General features: G+C 43.4%; 1 protein-coding gene across 2 annotated transcripts in view; it reads left to right on the top strand.

The window, feature by feature from the left end:
• The first annotated feature begins 5853 nt into the window (after window positions 1-5853).
• The window catches only part of LOC147445228 (U3 small nucleolar RNA-associated-like protein), an 88504-nt gene continuing 80629 nt past the window's right edge, over window positions 5854-13728 (top strand). Inside the window, exon 1 of one of the 2 annotated variants that reach the window (XM_086524779.1) lies at window positions 5854-6456. In XM_086524779.1, coding sequence (XP_086380905.1) covers window positions 6055-6456 — 402 coding nt within the window. In that variant the 5' untranslated portion in view covers window positions 5854-6054. The remainder of the gene's footprint in view (window positions 6457-13728) is intronic. The other variant, XM_086524780.1, reaches the window with a different exon arrangement.

Genomic DNA, 13728 nt, shown 5'->3' with positions numbered 1-13728 from the left:
AGTGAAAGGTATCATGAGATACTTAAAACATACAAAGAGTATGCGCATATGCTATGGTAGTCAGGATTTGAGTGTCAGAGGATACACTGACTCAGATTATGCAGGAGACTTGGATAAGAGGAGATCTACATCAGGCTATGTCTTTACATTGGCTGGAGGTGCCATATCATGGCGATCTCGATTACAAGATTGTGTTACGTAGTCTACTACAGAAGCTGAGTATGTTGCAGCAAATGAGGCATGCAAAGAAGCTATTTGGCTTGGTAGATTGGTTGCAGACTTGGGAATCAAAGTAGATATGCCAGAGTTATATTGTGATAGTCAAAGTGCTATACAATTGGCAAAGAATCCAATGTTCCATTCGAAGACTAAGCATATTGATGTCAAATATCACTTCATTAGGGAAGTACTTGTAGACAAGCAGAGACAACTGCTGAAGATCCACACCAAGGACAATCCTGCTGATCTACTCACAAAGGGACTTCCAGGACAAGGCTTTGTGCATTGTCGTGAGTTATTGGGCATTGGATAGATGGCAGCCATGTAAATCTTTGTACATTTATGTTCATAGATTTACAGTTACTTAAAGTGCCACATTGGACTTTAAGTGGGAGGTTGTTGGGATTAAAGCCCAAGTGGCCTCTTATGCGGATATGGCCGGCCGCCCGCCTAACTCACTTACCTGTAACTCTTTGTATATACTCACATATACTTTGTGAATACTAAGGTATTGGGAGATAACCCTTCTAACAGTTCTCTGCGTACTGTACTGTGTAAGCTCACTGTGTGTGTGTGTGAGAGAGTCGACCCACGCTCCGCTCCGCGACTTCACAGTGTGCTACCTGTTGGCTTTTTAAGACTCTTTCGACGATTTTCTTTTTATTTTTCTTTATTTTTTAAAGTATTTTTATGATTTTTAGGATTTTTTTGTGAAATTTTTTATTTTTTATGTGATCTTTAGCATTTTTTGTGATTTATTGTGTTTTTTCCATATAGTTTTTGAAATTTTTGTGAGTTTTTACTATTTTTAAATTTTTTTAAAGGTTTTTGTGAATTTTTAAAAATTTTTGGGGTTTTCTGAAGGTTTTATTAATTTTGTGACTTATTGGGATTTTTTAAAATCCATTTTTGAATTTTTGTGATTTTTTTTAGTTTTTATTATTTATTTATGGAATTCTTAAAAAATTTATGAGGTTTTTATTTTTTTGGTGAATTTTCTATGTTTTTTTAATCTTTTTGTGATTTTTTTTTATAAAAACAAATTCTAAGAAGTTTTTATTCTTTTGGTGAAATTTTTACGTTTTTTTTGGCTTTTTTTGTTATTTTATCTTTCTAGAATTTTTAAACTCTTTTTTGTTTTGTTTTCTTTATTAGATTATTTTTTATTTTTTTCTGTCTTTTTAGATTTTTTAAAATAAAATTTAATAAAATTTTAAATCCCTTTTTTGCACTTACCTGGCGAGATCGCACTTACCTGCACTTACCTGGCGAGCTGGCAGTTGACTTCTGGCAGACGGACTGTGCGTACTTTCTCTGGTGGCGCTCAATGTTGATTGCGGGAGGGTACGGCCTAGCGTTCTGAGGCAACAGGAATCGCATGCGACAGTGCTGACTGGGAGATGACAACGCACGTGCGGGGCACTGATTGCGGAGGGCAACAGAGAGAGGAGGTCGGGCCTGGCGCGCTCAGAGGGTAGAGAGAGAGTTGACCTCGCCTAGGGAGGCAGCAGAGAGAGGCGTAGTCCGGCCCACGAGGACAGTGCTGACGTGGCACATGGTGTCTGCATGCGGGCACGAGCAGGGGCCTTGGGTGCGCAGCAGACAGAGAAGGGAGAGTGAGTGCGTGCGCGTGTTGGAGAGAGACTAGAGAGCGTGCGAGGTGGCAGGCGTGTGCAACTGGCAGCGGGACCCGGGGGGGTACACGACACTAGAGGACGGTGTGTGTGTGTGTGTGTGTGTGGTAATAAGACAAGGGGGGTTACGCCCGCGTGACAGAGGCAAGAGAGAGAAAGAGCAGGTGAGTGTGAGTGAGAGTTAGAGTTAGAGAGAGAGGGAGAGGGGGAGGTGAGAGAATTGTTAATAATCGCGATGAGGAGGGGGTGGGGAGGAGAGAGAAAGCGAGAGAGAGAGAGAGAGAGAGAGAGAGAGAGAGAGAGAGAGAGAGAGAGAGAGAGAGAGAGAGAGAGAGAGAGAGAGAGAGAGGGGCAAAAGAAGAAGAAGGAGAAAGAGTATTTTAACGTCTTAGGAAACTATCCCGTGAGACATTAAAGATCTAATCAACGAGGAGAGTTGAGAGAGCGAAAGAGGAGAGGGTGGGTCATGTAGGGCTCGAGAAACTTTTTTTTTTTTGTGTGGACCCGGCTTTGGAACCTTTTCACATGCATATGAGCAAGCTTATAAGTCGAATTTCTTGTCGAAGCCCAATATTTTACCACATAGTCTGCACGACCTTTGAAATTTACTGGAGCGTACGCCCAAGCTCGAGATCAACCGGCCGGTGCTCCTCGAAGCAACCTTTTTTTTTTCAATTTTTTAATTTTCTTAATGCCCGTAAAAGCCAAATTTAGTTCGAAATTAGCCGAAAATCCAAAAATCGTCAGAAAATCCCAAAAACTGCCAAGAAAGTCCAAGAAATTCCTGAAAATTTCTAAAAATCTTAGAAAATCACCGACATTCACAACCAAACATTTTCGATACGCAAAAGCACACCAAAATAGTAGTTTTTACCAAAAATGCCAGATTCGACAAAATCGTCAACTCGACCCCGAAAATAGTAAAACGCTCAAATCTTGACAAATGAAAGCCCAAATGCGCTCGAAATCAAGCCATAAACTCACATTCAAAACAGCTTGTAAAGATTGCAAAATATCAAATTTTTATGGAATTAAGCGAACATTAATGCAAAAATTTGCCAAAAATTATCTGAAAAATACCCAAAATTTTCTAAAAATTCTCCACACATAGGGGAATAGTGCAACCAAATAAAATCACAAAAATATCATCAATTCAATTGCCAAACAATTTTATAAAAAAAAATCAAGTTTAAGCAATTAAACCGACAAAATTTGCAATAAAATTTGAGGCAATTGAAATGTGTAAATCCTTGTTTTGAGCTCCAAAACGCAACAATTAACCATTACACACATCAAATATGCATTCAAAAATTGAATCAATCATGCAAATTAAACACTTTTTAGGCGCACACACACTAATAAAATTGGCAGTTTTTACCAATCTTTAGGTGCGCACACAAAAGGGTTAAACTTGTTGAATTTGTAATGTGACTTCACAAATCATTAGTTGGGCATGAGCACAACACAAATCAATCATCACAATTGAAAAATCATTAAGCACACATTGATTTTTAAGGGCACAAACATGGGCAAAAGTGCACATACACTCAAGTGAAATGCACACACTTGAAATTGACCATCCAAGCATGCAATTAACTCAATTAGGCACACAAATAGCAACGCACATTTACCAATTAGCAATTGAAACTTGTCAATTTCATACGCCACCAAATCTGAAAAATCTCGGCATTACGCCGGCATGAAAACGAACAATCCAAAAAATTTCAAAGCAACATAGCATCACATTGCATTGCAATAACATATCATCAACATAACATTGCATCATGGTGTAATCTCTACAAAATTCTACACATCTTTAGATTCTAAGGAGGTTGAGAATACCACCTCAATTACCTTTCCATTGAAGATCGATTGAACGGTTGAAAGCTCCAATCCTTCATAGAAAATTAGTGTATAAGCTAGCAAAATTAGTGACTTTAGCAAAAAGTTAGTGTGAAATTAGAGTGTGTAAACACACAATTGGCAAGATACAGTGACAAATTAGGGAATTATGAACACATTGCTTTATGCACACACATCCAAAATCCACAAAATCGTAAACACACAAGCGAAATTAGTGAGGAATCACATCCGATTATGCCACAATTACACTAGCGTAGGCCATTGTCCCCGACAAAGGCGCCAAATGTTGGGGGTTCCATTGTTGCAATAGCTCCAATGACCAATAAAATTATCAATCCGGAGGGATGAGCTACCCGGCTAGGGCATGAAAACACTCACACGATTAGTGAGTTAATCATGGAAACATGAATAGTTGACTCTATGAGGTGAGCTTCTCGGCCTATGGAGGAGCTAAGCCACAATGAAGGGCAATCTCCACATCCACTTCTCTTCACCTCCAATCAACCCAATCACACACACTAAAGATTGCAAGACATACACAACACTAATACTATCATGCAACACACTAATCGCAAACACACACACACATAGATCCATCGAGCACCACACTCCAATCAAACCTACATGCACACACAAGTAAAAGAGGGCAATCACACAAGATTAGAGAGGGATTAACCACTAATTAGTTAAGATCTAACTAATCAAATCATTATAGGCAATCATAAGAAGAACGAGAGAGGCATAGTCAAAGAGAATTAACATTGATTAGAGTTAACCAAGTCACATGAGCAAGGAGAAGCTCAAAGACTCCATAGCCACACACCTCAAGAGCTCTCACCAAAGAGTGCTCTCAACAAATGAGCTTGAGAACCCTAATTTTTTTTACACTGTCTTACATACCTAGGGTAAAAATATGCAATGTCCGGGTGTCCAAGGCCTTTAGGGCTCCACCACTTAGTGAATCTGCAACTTAGGCACACTAATTGACCTATTCTTTACAGCTTCGAACTCCCATTGAGCCCGTAACACATTAAAATATTACAATGGTTTGAAATAAATTGAGAATTTACAACACGTGACCATTTTGAGAAAACGTGAAAAATATAATTCCAATCTTTACTACTTCTTTGTATTCATCATCGATGCATCCGTACGTCTTTGGTCTTAAGCAGCTCTTGTTAACTAACGTTGACTCAGTTAACACATAGGCCTTCAAGGTGATTGCGTTTGGAGCAAGTCCTTCACTTAACATCTGCTACCAAGATCCTAGAGCTTCCTTGTTACAACCATCTTGGGCATAACATGGAATCATCTCGTTCTCTGTTAGAACCTTTCTTCTGTTTGTGAGATGGTGCTTGCTACTACGACTCTTCATTTTTCATTTACTCTAGAAGGTGATGTGTCAAAAAGTTTGGCTTTTCAAACTTTCAAATAACTATGTAGGTGCATAGTTCTTGCCTATAAGCTCTCATACACTGGAAACCTTTGTCCTTTTGGCAACACTACATGTTGGATCTACTATCTAACATAAAACATTTATTTGCTTAAAGATTTTCTTTGATCCAATCTTTGTCACCATATTCCACCTTACGGTCACATACAGTCCCCCTTTGTCAATCTCTGCTGGTGTCTCTACCCCACTATCTACAACTCATGACCCCCTTTGTAGCTTTGTCTCTCCTTGACTCTTCCCTATCCTGGCTGATCTCACTGCAAGTTGAAGATAAAAGGGGCAAAGTTGGTTACCAATTGATGATTTGTGCCCACATGGAATAGCCCTCCATCTCTTGGTTTGCAATAGCCTCACTCTCGTGGAGCACCTTCTCACCCATTGACTTCAGGCTCATGCAATAATCTATGCTCCTCGCCTTCTCAATCGATGCCTTGCCCCTTCTTTGAGAGAGAGAGAGAGAGAGAGAGAGAGAGAGACATTCTCATCTTCACCTTATAGGGAAGATGTTGAGCCAAAGACCTTTGACCGTCATTCATGCAAACTGTTCTTACCTTTACCTTTATGTACTAAAGTTTCCACCCTTTTAGGGAGTTTTAAAATAAATTTCTATTTTTTTGAAAGTTCGTAGTGGCATATGAATGTTAGGCTGGGTATAGCCTAGGACTTCGCTCTCTATTACACTGAACTGCAGCCAATAACTTGCATCCACCTTGGAAATGGCGGCAGCTCTGCATACACCTGCCCAAATGAGCGTCGCGTTATGAAACGCGGCCACTATTTTCATAGAGGCCGCCATGTTTTGGACGGGCACGCGTAATCACCCTTAGGACAAGGGACAAGAGAGACGGTGTGACTCTACAGTGTCTCTCCCATCCCAGCAGAGCCATGGCGGACAGCGTCTATTACCATCTGGAGCGCATGCTCCCGGAGCTGGATGATCTTAAGGAGAGAGGCCTCTTCTCTGACGCAGAAGTCAAGGAGATTGCCAAGCGCAGGCGTGAGTTTGAGTTCCGGCTGGAGCGCAGGTCTAAGATGAAAGAGGACTATCTGAACTACATTAAGTACGAGCTGCAGCTAGAGAAGCTCAGGTTGCTCCGCAAGAAATCCCTTGTTCGTGAGATGCAGTCCTCCAAGCAAAGATGGCAGCCTTCACTTTGCGACCGAGCAAGTGCCATGCGCATCATGCTTATTTATCAACGTGCTGTTACTCGGTTCAAAGGTGACCTTGATTTGTGGGTGCAGTACCTCGAGTATTGCAAGTCCCAAGGCACTCGCCGCATGCAAAAGGTGCCTGCAAATTCGCCTTACAGTTCTGCATATATTTTATTGCAAGATGAGAATGAACGCTCGCTATATGTTGGTGAGAGAGAGAGAGAGAGAGAGAGAGAGAGAGAGAGAGAGAGAAGAAGAAGAAGAAGAAGAAGAAGAAGAAGAAGAAGAGAGTTTTAATGTCGTAGGAAACTATCCCAAGAGACCTTAAAGATCTAGCCGACGAGGAGGGTTGAACTCAAGACCTGAGAGAGAGAGAGAGAGAGAGAGAGAGAGAGAGAGAGAGAGAGAGAGAGAGAGAGAGAGAGAGAGATATGAAATGATATGATATATTAATGTCTTCAAGAGGCCAAAATGACCAATGAGACCAATCCGTTACAAACTGGTGAATCTGATACCATGGTTGGTTACGAAAAAGAGATACATAAAAGAGGTACTATGATGAATCTAAAAGTGCTACTATCTGGAACTGTGCGGGGTATGTGTGATCAGTAATACCCCATGGGTACCCAAAATAAGAGGGTGATATAATGGCGTGGTGAATCCATCCTGGAATTCGAGACAGTATGGCTCAAAGCCTCTTCCGTAGTCTCCGTCAACAATGTGAAGCTCCTGAAGCTCCTCTCCTTAGTCGTGGGTGTCTCGATCTACCTAGCTCCAATGTTCGGTCAATGAGAGTATTGGGGGTGTAAGTATGAGTTGAGCTTTGCAATGGTGGCTGCTTCTCTATTTGGCCGGTGTCTGGTGTGAATAATTCAATAATTTGTCTCAGGGATTCTCTCTTGAGATCTCCTCAATAAACTGTCTGTGTGTCTGTGTAACTCAAGTAGATATAGTCCAAGACATCTCTAGTTCTGATAGCTCACGAATTCGGAGAAAGGTCCGATGCCTTCTCTGAGTAGACATTGGAAGTGACCCTGTATCTCATAATACATTGTGCACGGACATGTATAATGCATCTCCGTTTTTGGCTCTGTGTGGCATATGCGGCATATCTTGCTGGCTGCTGGTATCCCTCTGAACCTACCAGTCTCAATCTCAAGTTGGTGTGAAGATGTCCATATCTGACCAATGGCACACCGTAACCCATGAGAGAGACAAGTTGTCGAGCAGAGACGAGATCAAAGCACAGGGGTAGGAGAGATGATCAGGCGAGGTACATGTGGGTGAGACTGAGGGCTGAGATAGGCAGATTCTTGTACATCGCTTGTTACTTTACCCCTAGCATGTCAGTGTATGCCGCACCTAGAGGATAGCCCCCTTTTTCTGAATTAGATGAGGATATATGGCAGTCCTCCAGAGACGGTGACATCATTCTCTTGGGGGACTTTAATGCCCGCACGAGAAATCATCAAACTACTTTTTATGATACCTCAGATGAGATACTGTGAGAGCTAGATACTAGCGATATGGAGCTTGATAAACGCTCACAAGATGAGGAGCACACCGAGTACGGGAGATATCTGATGGGAATGGGGGCCTCACATGGTTTCACCATACTTAATGGCCTACAACAATTCCACGCTGTAGTTGGATTTACTTGTTTCCCACATAAGCATGTGGCCAACACAGTGGACTATGTAATGGCACAGCCGAGCTTCATCCCTTGCATTCAGGATTTCACAGTAGGACCCAAAACCAGTGGGTGTAGCAATGGATCATGCTCTCTTGACACGTTCAATCGCCTTTTAGTATTGTATAACTCAAGTGTCAGGAGGGAAAACACATGCCCGCTATACATTTACACTAGAGATTGACGTTGTTTATACAGAGGAGATGTATGGTCGCCTATGAGCAACAGCCAGGCAAGGACTCTCAATAGAGGAGATCACCAATTTACTAATTGTGACATTGCATGATGGAGCAACAGAAGCATACCCACACATTAAGCCTGATCAAAGACGTTGCCCTAGAGGGATGCCTCATAATTGTTGGTATGACGAGGAATGGACATTGCAAAGAGACGAGAGCACATCTTCAGAGGGATCTTCTCTGAGGGGTCATCAATCACAAACAGTGCTGGATAGCCTTCCTGCGCCTTGTGCGACGGAAGAAGCGAGCATTTTTGGCTAAAATGGAGTGAGATTTATACCAACTATTCTTGAGTAGAGACTCCGGAGAGGCATGTCGTCTCTTTCATGAGCACTCTCCTTTCCCAGTGATTACTTCCCTTGATGTGTTAGGTTAGTAATAAGTATGCAACTTCCTTATATACGGTCCCTCTACAGAGTCCAGACACCCCTTCCAGATCCTCTTGAGCCATGCCCATCTACGAGTACCTTTTTGTTTCCGACACACCAGAGGGCCCACAAGGGGAGGTGCTTATCCCTTCCAAATATTATCCATGTTACATGGTCGGGCAAGGGCCGCGTACCATCGGGCAAGAGCCAAGCGTAGGCATCACCATGGCCACCTAATTGATGCACCACGTATTGGGAACAACGAAGAGAACTCGTAGCAACCAGCTAGGGACCTCCTCCTCGGGTGACCCACCCCAAGAGGAGGATGCACTCGAGTGTCCAAGGGCAAGAGCTCTAGCAACGCGAACACTTGGTGAGCACAAGGTGTCCCTCTAGAGTGTGACCCAACGAGGGATTTGAACCCACAACTCGTAGTTTGAGAGACCAAAGCCTTACTGTTAGACCAACTCTTTGGGGACCCGTCTACGAGTACCTTCTTTACCACTGAGATGGTAAAGATGGCCATTGACAGGATGAGGACCAACAGGTTATATGATCATGATGGGCTTGTAGCAGAGCACTTTATACATGCCGGAGATATGTTGGTAGAGATTCTTGCAGTTATATTCATTCGTGTCATGTGTGAGTCTACTTGAGACTTTGAGATTGTCCACTATTGTGCCTATGTCACGTGACACATCCAACCCTATGTGTACGTGGACAAGCTACAATATGACAAGGGTTCAATCAGTCCGGTCAGTGTAGCTTAGGAAGTGTTCTGGCACTTCTGTGAGTCTGTTCAAAGACCATGCATGCCGAGACACTTGCATATCCTCTGGTTGCACAGAGTATGATCATCAGATTTCCATAAGAACCCATCAGGAGCATTTTTACAGTGCATAGACCTATTTTTCCTATTTTTGACATTTTTCACTTATTATTTTTAAGTGACTTTTGTTGGAAACTAGGTAGGGCAATTTTGCTAAGTTTGTATATATGGAAACCTAGCGCTAGCACTTTCTGGCAGAAGAGGCAGCAGGAGCATTGCTCACAAGCAACTTCTTAGCAGGACCCCAAGTTCTCTAGCGTTTTGGCATCACAGCAGAAGAGCTAGCGTTTTTAAACAAGAACCCAGATCAGCCAGCGTTTTTGCATCTGCATCAGCCCGGCGACAGCAAAGGATAGATCAGCACTAGCGTTAGTGGTTTGCACCGGCAGATCCACAACATGTTTGCAGCAGGACCCATTTTCAGCCCTAGCGTTTTTGGTTTGTAGATCAACCCCAACGTTTTTGCAGATCTTCGCGATAGATTCAGCCCTAGGACCAGCGTTTTCAGTTTTCAGCCTTTAGACACAGTAGAACAACCTCACAGATCTCACCTTCCCGCTAGCAGATCCTCACCGCACGGTCAAATCCCGCAAAGTTTACCGTTTCAGCCTGGAAAACACAGATTTCAGCATCTGCGTTTTCAGCGCGTCGTCGTTGCATCGTCGCCATCGACATCGTCTCCGACATAGAGTCAGAATTCAACCGATAAAGATTTGCAGATTTCAGCCATTAGCAGTTTCAGATTTCAGTTCGTCTCGTCGTCGTCCTCATCGTTGGCAAGTCCAAGCATTGTAGAGATTCGTGCAATCATAAGTAGACTGCTCTCGCCATTGAGAGTGGGACCTTCGGAGGAGGGTTTGACAACATTCTGGTGTCGTATTCTTCTCTCTCTATCTCTTAGTCTCAGCACCTTCATTCACAGTGTTCATCACTTTGTTTGTGCCCATTGCACTCTCTCACAAAAGGAACGGAAGGCTCTTCCTTCCGTAAGTAAAAGGAACCCTTGAGCACAGTTCTGAGCACTCATCTTGAGCAAAGTTCAACATTCACTTCCGCTGCACCTTACAACCTATCTTCAAGGCAGGTGATCCTACGGAGCCAGGAACCTACCGTGCTATTGTCACCAGCGTGTGACTACTATCTATCCTTTTTGTTGATTTCTTTCTTATTATCTATTTACTTTCACTTTTTGGAAACACCCCTCGGGAAATCTAACTGCCCTGCATTGCATAGCTAGTGTGGAACTATCCAGAGGGAGTCCAGGCCTGAGGGCAAGAGAGCACTAAGGTTGGACAAGGACTATGGTTAGCCAAGTGGAGTCATTGACTAGCCAAAGTGGAATCCTTTGCTACAGAGGCTACATTTCAGTTCTGGATGTGGCCGCAGTGTACAAAGAGGGTCGGATGACCTAGAAAGATACAATGGCAGCATCTCCTAAAATTTAGGGAACTGCTATTTTGGGACCTGAAAATGTGTTGGCGTCATTATCTCCGGAATGACAAGGGGAACATTTTCTTACTCTGCCGTGAAGTCAACTGGGCAACCGGTTGGGAGATTTTTAGGCGGCAACCCCGAAACGGGAAAATGCTTGTAAATGTGCCAAGTGGCACATTCTGGTGCAGTTTCTAATGCAAGAGAGAGTTGGCGCTGAATTTTAAGCTGGGAGAGGCTCATTTGCAGCTTTTGTCACAGGTTAAGAGCTATGGAGTGCTTGCTTTCCCTCTTATGCACAGTGCGGTGCCAGGAGTGATGCCCTGCACGCTACGCACTGCCCTCTCTCTCCCCTTTGGCAGTATGTTATGCCCCTCTAGTGGGCTCTTCATTTGACCAATGTACAGTTGTGTGGGTTCATGCGCGATTGCCGAGGCAAGAGCCTCTTGCACAGGTACTGGATTAGCTAGCGGCTAATCTTCCCCGCAGATACAGGTGAATTCGGAGAGGTTTCACGCTAGAAATCTTGTCCGATTCAAAGGGCAAGTAGCCCTACAGGTGCGGGAGCTCGAGGACTTGCTACGGATGCGACCGGCACGCGAAACGGAGCCCGAAACAGCAAATTACAGCCTGCTGTGTATTTTTGCAGGTTTAGGGTTTTGGCCCTAAACGGACCCTAATACCCCCAGGAGGTTCGGGGACGCAAGGGGACCGCTATACAGGTGATCTGGCGCATTTTCAGGGCTGAAAACAGAGAATTCAGCGTGCTGCAGATTCTCTCCAGGTTTTGCAAAGTGCCCGTATGCGTCGGGAAAGTCAGTCAATGCGTGGGAATATTGACTGTGAAGGGTTCTAGTACAGTTATGCTGCCGAAATCGGGTTGGAACAGTGGAAATTCAGCCGAGTTTGTGCGGGGCAGCTTGTAGGGAACCATAGCGTTTATTCCCTCTTTTGAACAATAAAGAAATACCGAAAGGGGCGCCTAAGTTAGGGGCCAATCTGGTGTCCGTCTACTCATACAGGTGCAATCTAGCAACCTGTATCCCTCTCCCCTTTGTTGTGTCTCTAAAGTACAGGTAAAATAGACAACTAATAATGGGTGAAAGCTAAATCAAGGTTTGAAGTAAAGTCTACCGCCCTTTTTGGATTGAACAGGCCGGTTTCAGCTATTATGATTGGACACACACTAGCACGGTTGTATAGAGAGAGAGAGAGAGAGAGAGAGAGAGAGAGAGAGAGAGAGAGAGAGAGAGAGAGAGTGGGCACGCACAAGATGATTAAGAATGCATCTTGTGGGCACCCACAAGATGATTAAGAATGCATCTCCTATTTTGACATTTTATATTACTTTGGATAGTGTGCAAGGTTTGGCTTACTATGGTTTGATTGATTTGCAACGTGAAGACCATTAAATTTGCATCGAGCTATCAATTGTTAGCTTTCAGAATTGCTTTTGTGTGTAATGGATTCCTAGGTATGTTTGTTGGTCTGATTGATGCTTGAACACGTTTAATTGATTAATGAAATTGCTTCTTTTGGCCATATGCAATATTTATGGGCTATGACGGGTGTGCTTCATGAGCTAGATGGACACATCTCGACTTCAATCACTATTTATTGAAGGAGATATCTTCATTTCCGCATGGAGAGCTTTGTGTGGCAGCTCTCATATGCAAGAAGGTGCTTATTGAAAGTCATGTTCCACCGTAGAGAGGTCGTTGTATTTAGTGAGGACAATCTTTGATGGAGTTGAGAGTTATATTGTCTTATGGACGAATATAGTGGGTTAGCATGCAATTTCCTTGAAAGGTGAACTTCATTCTCTGTTGGTTTCTTCTATTCTCCCGTTGGGATTCAACTTCTCTTCATCTCCCCGACGATCAGAAGTTGGAGGGGTGTCGTCTCTCGGGTTCTCCATGAGAACCCATGTGTGCTGCAAAAGGGATCAGATTCTCCATAGAAGAAGAATTGTTTTGAGCTCTGAAACCATTGTTACAAACTTGGACACTCCAAGCTAGGAGACGTTGAGTAGTGATTCTAGCAAGGATCACGGACACTCGATTGCACGCTATTGTTGATGATCTTTTGAGTGTGGCAAGCAGCCTTATTTAAGGACCTCACTGCTTGGCAACAACCCTGCTATACAAATGAGGGGTGTGGTTAGCACTAATCTAGCCTTAGGATCTTTAGCCTTGAGGGGGGGGGGTTGATCTGAAACATTGACCTTACTACAAAAATGAAAAACACTTTTACTTCTTCTTCTGCTTTAACCAACAATGTTGCTGACTCTCAGGTTGTCACAAATTGTTGACGTGTCAAGTCACTGAAGAACGGAGCCAACCTACAGTGTGCAGATCTCGGCCGAGGGGCCTAAACCCTAAGAAGAAGCAACTGAAGAAGAAAAAGTCCTATCAACTTATGGGACCCCGTTAAAGTAAAGGAAGCCCACACACACACGCGCGGAGAAAATGACGTGGCAGTTGTACGGATTCTCGAAATTCCCGTGCTGACAGCCTGTACGAATTTTCGGATTTTACGCTGACATGCTGACATGGCACAGTTGTACGGATTTTTGCGTTTTACAGACTGCTGACATGGCAAAGCTGTACAGAATTCTGCTTTTGTGCTGGCAGCTTTTGGGCCAATTGCTTTTAAGTTTGAAGGCTTTTCATGTAAACTGCTTTTCATATTCCAAGGGCCTTTAAATATGTGCAGAGGGCTCATTCTGTGGCACTCTTCTGGGTGAAGGTGCAGAGCGTGAGTATTGGCATTGTACCGAGTTCAAGTAACATAAAGGAATACCGAAAGGGGCGCCAAGGTTTGGGCCCAATACTCTCTGGGGTGGAATTC

Source organism: Adiantum capillus-veneris, chromosome 12 (genome assembly GCF_014529385.1).
Source record: "Adiantum capillus-veneris isolate H3 chromosome 12, ASM1452938v2, whole genome shotgun sequence".
Lineage (NCBI taxonomy): Eukaryota > Viridiplantae > Streptophyta > Polypodiopsida > Polypodiales > Pteridaceae > Adiantum > Adiantum capillus-veneris.
The sequence above is the reverse complement of the archived record's forward strand: the minus strand, read 5'-3'. Positions and strand labels throughout refer to the sequence as shown.